The 8,997-nt window shown below is 43.1% G+C and overlaps 1 protein-coding gene across 2 annotated transcripts in view; it reads right to left on the bottom strand.

The window, feature by feature from the left end:
* Nucleotides 1–8,755, bottom strand: part of NEPRO (nucleolus and neural progenitor protein) — a 26,305-nt gene extending 17,550 nt beyond the window's left edge. The window contains exons 1-7 of one of the 2 annotated variants that reach the window (XM_004373682.2): nt 8,638–8,749; nt 4,256–4,410; nt 3,473–3,552; nt 2,974–3,105; nt 2,445–2,522; nt 727–1,088; nt 364–425 (exon numbers count right to left, since the gene is read on the bottom strand). In XM_004373682.2, the coding sequence (XP_004373739.1) occupies nt 364–425; nt 727–1,088; nt 2,445–2,522; nt 2,974–3,105; nt 3,473–3,552; nt 4,256–4,410; nt 8,638–8,740 (972 nt within the window). In that variant the 5' untranslated portion in view covers nt 8,741–8,749. Of the gene's footprint in view, nt 1–363; nt 426–726; nt 1,089–2,444; nt 2,523–2,973; nt 3,106–3,472; nt 3,553–4,255; nt 4,411–8,637 lie in introns of both variants that reach the window. The other variant, XM_023728876.1, reaches the window with a different exon arrangement.
* Between the last annotated feature and the right edge of the window lie 242 nt (nt 8,756–8,997).

The following is an 8,997-nucleotide window of genomic DNA, read 5'->3' as shown; positions in this document are numbered from 1 at the left end:
AAAAAGCAACTTAGGTAAGGTCACACAGCTAGTACAAGCCAAAGCCAGGCCTCACCACTTTCTGCTTGACTGCAAAGCCCATTCTCTTAAACTGCAATGCAATCCACACTTGTGATGGATCCCTAGGGTTTAAAATTCTAGACACTTTGACTAAAACGTTTCTGAAGGCATTCTAGTAACTGGATTAAATGGATCCCTTAAAGTCCCACAGAAGTGCATCTATTCATTCAGTAGCAGACATTGAGGACTAAGAAGGCACTAAGCTTACAGCTAGGGACAAAAAGAGAAGATTCAATCCCTACCATCAGTGGGTAGCAGCCATGTTCTAAATTAATGAGCTATATTAAAACAAGTCAGACAAACCTGAGTAGCTCTGTGTTTCAGCCGTTTGCAGAAAGCCCTCACATCAAATTCTGACGATTTTTCTGTAGATGGAAAAGATCCCAGAACAAACACTTAGGTGACAACAAACTCTTGAGTGCATGGGAACATTTCTTGCCAAATTACTATAAAATAAAGGGAATTAAGCAAAGAACTCCGAAGCAACAACAGAAACAAACAACTTTAAATATTCAAGCCTAGAAAACAGGTATTACACTTCGCTAGAGAGAATCAATGTGGGTTACAATTAAGAAGGGAGATGCTGAGTTCCTCTCTATGCAGTGCATGATTATATTATAATTTCAACAGCTTTGATCAGAGCATGTGCTACAGCAAAGCAATTACCTGCAAAAACTTTCCTTTTCTTTACCGGCTGGCCGAGATCCACACTATCCTCTATGTTGGTCTTCATTTGTTTAGCTTTTTTGGTAATTCTAAGCAAGGCTTCTTCACTGGACATCTGGTGCTGCTCTTTTGTTAAAAACAGTTTATTTAGCAACCTAGTTACTCCTTTAGTTACAAAAGCTGTAGGCATTTTTTTCTTAAAGACCTCAAAATAGGGCTGTCCTAGAAATTCAACAATATCAGAGGGAAAGGTGAAAGCTTTAAAGTAAGGCATTGGTTGAATCCTGGAGATCTCTTGTAGCAATCCAAACAATGGTTCATATAAAGAAATCAGCCTTTTTAAAACACCTTTATAGAGAACCCTAGAGAAAGAAACAGAAGTTCATGAATTAGCCAGTTAATTACAATTTACAAACTGCATATTAACAACAACAAATTAAAAGCTGAAAATAAATGCCTACCAAGCTCCTCCACTGTAGATAAGAAACGCTACAGTACGAATCTGCAAACAGCCCAGTTAGTCCAGCCCAGATAGAAAAATCCAAGTATAAAACGTTACTCAAAAACAAATAAAGCACTACCCAGAGAGATGGCTCAAAGGATGCACATCAAAATCTTAAGTGTAGTTACATTATTTCTGAGTGGAGAGATTTTCGGCAAATTTCAGGTTCTTCGCATTATTCTTACTGTTTGAATTCTTATAATAAGCATGTATTACGGTTGTAATCAGCAAAAATTAAAGCTATTTTCGTTACAGAAAAGAAAGAATAAAGGTTTGACATTTTAAAATGATAGGATCAGGTAACACTGTTAACTTTGATTAAAGATAAACAGAATCCAAAGTAATCTGATTGGAAATAGTACTTGAGACATCCAGATTAAGTAAGACATGAAAGCAAGGTTTTCAATCTCCAAAGACAAAAAAATTTTCTCCTATTTTTTTTCCTAGTTTTCTTACATTTAAATCAGAGCTTACCATCCTAATTGTTTTAAATGGGCCCCAAAGATCTCCTTACAAATAAGGGCAGATTCTGAGTCCAATTATACATAAAATCAGTTTCACAATATATAATGAGGCATGCAAGAGAAGGTCTCTTTAGTTTTCAAGTATTACCAGTGTTTGTAATTGCATCAACTAAGCATGCATCAAAAAAGCAGTGCTGTTTCAGGTGGAAGAAACGATGCTACAGCACATACAGAATGTCAAAAATTGTATTTCTCATTGCCATTAAAAATTAGAAATTAGTGGCTGAAAAAACCAAGTGACACAGCCAGCCCAAGAACACCGTAAATGGTCCAGCTGCTGTATGATCACTGCCACTACATTTTATTATTCTAGATCCTAATCCTAGGAGCCCTGGTGGCACAGTGGTTTAAGAGCTCAGCCGCTCACCAGAAGGTCGGCAGTTCAAATCCACCAACCACTCCTTGGAAACCCTATGGGGCAGTTCTACTCTGTCCTGGAGGGTCGCTATGAAACGGAACCAACTCAACAGCACCTAACAACACAATCCTAGGAATTCGTTTAGTTGTTTAGTGTTGGGTTGATCCCAGGGCTTCAGATTCAAAGCCCAGTCCTTTGACATAACCCCAAATAAACTCTGATCAGATGAAGAAAGTCTGCACCTTCAGCATCCCACATGAAAAGTACTAATGAGAAGCCTAGACTGAGGTGGAGAGATGAAAAGGAATGAAGGATTTCAAAGGCATGTACATACCACAGCCTGCTCACCAGTCCAACCATCACGAGGTTTAAAATAATGAATTCTCGCAAACCAAGGTGCTTCACGGTCAAGCTGGAGAATCAAGTTAAGGTTAGAAAACAAAACCAAAATAATTTGAGTTGTGTAAGTTATGTTTATGAAAGAATAGATTTGAAGTAAAAGAATTTTCTTGAAGGTATTAAAGCCTTAAAACATGTTCTATTTAAGGGATGGAAACTTAAAAAGTAACACACACTCTACTAGAGCCCCATTATTACATTTCATTTCAAAGGTTTCGTTTCTAAGATTCAGCGTTTCTAACTCTTAACGCTCTTAGAATACTACATGCTAGCTAGAAACAGGCAGTCTGTGGCAATGGCCATTTATCAGGCGACTCCTGGGAAAAGGAGGCCAAGAAGCCACAGTTTAAGAATTCCCCACAGGTTACAGCTCCCACAGAGTCCTAGCTTTCAAACAGAAGTATTAATAAATAGATCCAAACAATTCCCAGATGGAAGAGGATATTTAGATTGATCAAGGATACAGAAATGTCTTGCAACAACAGTCCAACAAGCGGAGTAACAGCTTGCAGGCTCCCAAAACCTTCATTAACACCAATTCCACCACTGGTTCACTGGGAATGACACGTTCTTTGGTAGTTACAGGCTGGTTTTCACTTGACAAAAACAGAAAAGTATTTATGACTTTCATCTTTAAATATAAAGCATTTATACGGCACTTTTCAAATGCAGACTTGCTTTAAACACAGGGCAATGTGAGGTAGCTGTGCTCAGTAACAACCCACTGACATTTCATTACGACTCACTGGGGCCCAGAATTCAATGTCTCTCCAGTCTCTCCCACAGGCAAGCAGAAGGTATTTACTACCACACGTACCAAGTGGCCTTTATTAAAACAAGACTTGTACGGTGGAGGTATAATTGGTTCTATTCCAAAACCAAGGCAGAGAAAGTCCAAAGGGAGATCACAACAAGACATCAGGTTCCCAGCCCACCACACCACAAAGCAACTGGATCACTTACTTGGAAGAAAGCAACTCAAAAATATCTTGAATTGAACCTTCCAAATTCATGGTTTTCAAACGTTTTAAACATTGTTCAACCTGAAGGAGGAAGAGCAGCTCAAGTTCATGTGTACATAAGCAGACGGGGTCACTAATGTGACCAAGAAGCCAGAGATCCAGATTTTCAAAGTATGAAAATATACTGAATACCACAGACTACCTTTTGTTTTCCAAGAGTAAAGAAGTCCAAAGCCCTGGTCTGGAGGGCCCAATTTTGTCTTAAGCTCCAATTAGTTCATGAAGCCACTTTATACCACATCGTGTTGTACGCCCAATTACTCTAATATTCTACTGATCAGATTATATATCCCACAGTAAACCAACCACAATTTTGTTCTTTTTCATGGATTTAGGATTCTGACTGTGCTCAGGGAACTGTTTCATAATGTCCAACATTTTGTCTTGTTCAAATTACTCTGTCTCTGAACTAAGCAAAGGAACTATCTCTGTCTCTGAACTAAGCAAAGGAACTATAACTTATTTGCTGTATGCAATGAAAAGAATTTTTCTTTTCACAAAAAATTACTTAGCCGCTAGAAACAAGACTGGGAAAGAATAGATCCGAACATATTTTCTTACTAACAAAAAATCATTTTGTGAAATGCTATCAAAAAAAAAAGTCCACATGCAACTGTGCACTGAAGAAATATAAATCACAAATAATACTGAGATTTCCCAAAACGACAAAACAGTAACTGTCAATGTAGGTATTAAATGTAGAAATATAGAGCTTCCTCCTCACCTGCTTGAGGGCCAAATGGGGCTTGTGGCGGCCCATTCTGTTGTGATTGCTGTAAATGACTGCACACAACACATCTGTTTCTGCATCTAAGGCTTGGCTTTTCAGCAACAGTGTGACGCTGTGGCACTCTTTAATGACAGCTGCAGTGCAAAGGTCTAAAGCAGAGATTTTAGTAAGAGTATGTATTTCTACCTCAAGTATATTGTATAAAAAACACACCAAAAGAAGCATCTTTCCTTCTTATTTGTCTTAAAGGATGAGAACAAATGAACATAGTAAGCCTCGATTGTAAGAACATAATTATTCTAAGGAGGTGAGAAGTTGGAAAATGGTGACCGATGATAAAAAGTCCAGAAAATCATTAACACCTGTTAAACAAGAATGTATTTATTTTGTCGTAATTTTAATGATCTTTGATATGAATACTCTGCAGTCAGTTATTTGGCATGCAACTATACGGTAAGTACCCTGAAGGTGGGACTCAAGTTATAAACGTCTCTAAATCCCCCATTTTGCTATGCACATAAGCATGACAGAATAAACTCCTGCTCTTAAAAATCAATGCCAATTATTTGGGTACTACTTTAAGGTAGATAAGAATACACTCAGAAAAGAGAAACCACCATGGCAACTGAAAACTATTCTTGGATCGACACCTGACTCCATCAGTGGAGTTCACGTGTTCCCCGTGGCTCCAAGAGCAGCACTAGCACCCGAGGCACAAGGAACAAAAAGGCAGATTTCTACATACAACATGGAGAACTTTCTTATATTCCCAATCTTTTGAAGGCAGAATGGACTGCCTTAGGGATGGGGTAGCTGTTGTTAGGTACCATGAAGCTGATTCTGGCTCATAGGGACCCCATGAGGCAGAGCAGAGCTGCCCCACAGGGTTCCCTAGGCTGTAATCGTGTGCGTGCGTGCACGTGCGCGCTTTAGATGAAGGTTTACAGAGCAAATTAGTTTCCTATTAAACAATTAATACACATATTGTTTTGTGACACTGGTTGCCAACCCCACCGCATGTCAACACTCTCCCCTTCTTGGCCTTGGGTTTCCCGTTACCAGCTTTCCTGTCCCCTCCTGCCTTCTCATCCTTGCCCCTGGGCTGGTGTGCCCATTTAGTTTCATATACGTGGTTGAAATACGTGTATTATTGTTTGTTTTATGTTGTTGCTGTTGTTAGGTGCCATCAAGTCTGTTCCGACTCATAGCGACCCTATGTACAACAGAACAAAATGCTGCCCAGTCCTGCGCCATCTTCACAATCGTTGTGCTTGAGCCCGTGTTGCAGCCACTGTGTCAATCCATCTTGTGGAGGGTCTTCCTCTTTTTCGCTGACCCTCTACTTTACCAAACATGTCCCTCTTCAGGGACTGATCCCTCCTGATCACATGTCCAAAGTATGTGAGACGCAGTCTTGCCATACTCGCTTACAAGAAGCATTCTGGCTATACTTCTTCCAAGACAGATTTGTTCGTTCTTTTGGCAGTCCGTGGTGTATTCAATATACTTCACCTACACCACAATTCAAAGGCATCAATTCTTCGAGATTCCTTATTCATCGTCCAGCTTTCGCATGCATATGAGGCAAATGAAAATACCGTGGGTTGGGTCAGGCGTATCTCAGTCTTCAAGGTGACATTTTTGCTTTTCAACACTTTAAAGAGGACTTTTGCAGCAGATTTGCCCAATGCAATGCGTCTTTTGATTTCTTGACTGCTGCTTCCATGGGTGTTGATTGTGGATCCAAGTAAAATGAAATCCTTGACAACTTCAATGTTTTTCTCTGTTTATCATGATGTTGCTTATTGGTCCAGTTGTGAGGATTTTTGTTTTATGTTGAGGTGTAATCCATACTGAAGGCTGTGGTCTTTGATCTTCATCAGTAAATGCTTCAAGTCCTCTTGGCTTTCGGCAAGCAAGGTTGTGTCATCTGCATAACGCAGGTTGTTAATGAGTCTTCCTCCACACTTCAACAAACTTACAGACGTGCAGGGGGGTTGTTTTATAGGCCTGTCTAATCTTTGGCTGAAGGGTGAACCTTGGGAGTGACTTCAGTACTGAGTTAAGTGTGTCTGCGGGCATGCTCTCGGGGTTTCTCCAGTTTCTGTCACACCAATAAGTTTGGTCGTTTTTGTTAATTTGATGTTTTGTTCTACCTTTTTCTCCTGCTCTGTCTGGGACCCTCTGTTGTGATCCCAATCAGAGCAGTCAGTAGTGGTGGCCATGCACCATCTAGTTCTTCTGGTCTTAGGGTCACATAGGCTGTGGTTCATGAGGTCCATCAGTCCTTTGGACTAATATTTCCCTTGGGTCTTTGGTTTTCTTCATTCTCCCTTGCTCAAGACAGGTTGGGACCAGTGGAGTATCTTAGCTGGCCACCCACAAGCTTTTAAGACCCCACACGCTACTCATCAAAGTAGGACATAAAACATCTTCTTCATAAACCATGTGATGCCAATTGAGCTAGATGTTCCCTGAGACTATAGTCCTCAGCTCTCAGCCCAGTAACTTGGTCCCTCAGGGAGTCTGGATGTGTCTATGAAGCTTCTATAACCTTGCCTTAGTCAAGTTGTGCACACTTCCCCAGTATTGTGTACTGTCTTACCCTTCACCAAAGTTACCACTTATCTATTATCTACTTAGTGTTTTTCCCTCCCCCCACCACCTACCCATCAAAGATTGTTTCTTTCTGTAAAACTTTTCATGAGTTTTCATAACAATAAACAGATCGCCAGGTCTTTTCTCTTGCAGAGCAGCCAGTGGTTCCAACCCTGAGCTTTGGGCTAGCAGCTAGCAGCCTAGCCCTTAACCTCTGCAACATCGGGCTCCTTGGTGGTAGCTGTTAGGTTGGAATTTCTCATGTGCCATACAAATCTTGGTAAGAAAGTTTTGAATAGAGGAAGAAGGCAGATGAACCTGTAAACTGGTTAAGACTCATGGACAGGAGGACAAGGGGGGAGACGTTGACGGTTAGGTAGGTTCTAAGCACTAAGTATTAATAACAAGTTATTATTTGAGTGTTTATATACTACATCAGGAGTGCTTTACCTGTAATGTTAACTCTTTCCTCGCAGCAGCCCTACAATGCAGGCACTTTATTGTACTTTAGATGAAGGTTTACAGAACAAATAGTTGCTCATTAAACAGTTAGTACACATATTGTTTTATGACAATGGTTAACAACCCCACAACATGTCAACACTGTCCCTTCTCAACCATGGGTTCCCTATTACCAGCCTTCATGTCCCCTCCTGCCTTCTAGTCCTTGTCCCTGGACTGTTATGCCCCATTAGTCTCGTTTTGTTTTATGGGGCTGTCTAATCTTTGGCTGAAAGGTGAACCTCAGGAGTGACTTCATTACTGAGCTAAAAGCGTGTCCGGGGGCGATACTCTTGGGGTTTCTCCAGACTGTACCGGGCCAGTAAGTCTGGTTTGTTTTTGTGAGTTAGAAGTTTGTTGTATATTTTTCTCCAGCTCTGTCCGGGGCCCTCTGTTGTGATTCCGGTCAGAGCAGTCAGTGGTGGTAGCCGGGCACCATCTAGTTGTACTGTATTCAGTCTGGTGGAGGCCGTGGTAGTTGTGGTCCTTTAGCCCTCTGGACTAATCTTTTCCTTGTATCTTGTTTTGTTCATTCTCCCTTGCTCCCGGAAGGGTGAGACCAGTGGAGTATCTTAGATGGCTGCTCACAGGCTTTTAAGACCCCAGACGTGTAGGCATTATTTTTATCCCCATTTGAAAATGGGTAAACTAAGACACAGGTTAAATAACTCCCCCACGCTCCAGCAAACAAAAAAAACCAGGATTCAAACCCAGACAATCTGGCTACAGCGACAAGCTAGTAACTACTGTGCCCTACAGCCTGATAACAGCAATCCAATATGCACTGGTAAATCACTTCAACCTGGTGGTTGTTGGGGACTAGCTTCATCCTTGCGATGAGGAACTGGAGGGCCACAAAGATTGCGATTTAAGTCCATTGTGATTAGGTGGCTCCCCTAGCTGCTCGGGGACAGGAGTTGGGAACCCACGGTGGGAGAAACAGCCCCCGGTGACCCTTCCCTTCCAGCTGTGTCTCCCCGAGCCTCCTGGGCGCGGCACTGGGCCTCGATCCTTCACCACTGCGGCCTGGCCCCGTGCTAGCTCGTTTAGTGAAGGATCGACGAACGTAGCCAGAGACCATTAACGATCTCTTCGCAAACGTCCAGTCCAAGCCCCCCATCAACCGCGCAGCGGACGACCCTTCCCAACGTCCCGCGGGCGCAGGAAGTCCCGCCCCCGGCCCACGTGCACCGCCCCGGCCGGCTGGTCGCCGCCGGAAACGTCTGCCTGTCCTGCTGCCGCCGCTTCCTGGGCGGCACACCTCACCCCTCACTCACCAAGCGCCGCGCTAGGCTCCCGGACTACTACTGCGGTGCAGCTCCCCGCTTTGGGGATCTTCAGGCGGTTCCACGGCTCTGGCCCCGGCCGCATTGCGGCCATCTTGAGAGGCGGGGCAGGGACCGAGAACGGCGGAACTGGGCGAGACCAAGTTGAGCCAGGAAGCGGGGGAGAGGGGACGTCACCTCCCAGGAGGGAGGAGACAGGGGACGAAACCTCCCGGGAGGGAGGGGGAGAGGGGACGCCACCTCCCAGGAGGGAGGGGAGAGGGGGATGAAACCTCCCGGAATCCTGCAGCTGAAATAGGCTTGGGTTGGAGAGGGCCCAGATGACAGATGATCATCCAACCTCGGGTTACC

This window comes from Trichechus manatus, unplaced genomic scaffold, assembly GCF_000243295.1.
Source record: "Trichechus manatus latirostris isolate Lorelei unplaced genomic scaffold, TriManLat1.0 scaffold00026, whole genome shotgun sequence".
In the NCBI taxonomy this organism is placed as follows: domain Eukaryota; kingdom Metazoa; phylum Chordata; class Mammalia; order Sirenia; family Trichechidae; genus Trichechus; species Trichechus manatus.
The sequence above is the reverse complement of the archived record's forward strand: the minus strand, read 5'-3'. Positions and strand labels throughout refer to the sequence as shown.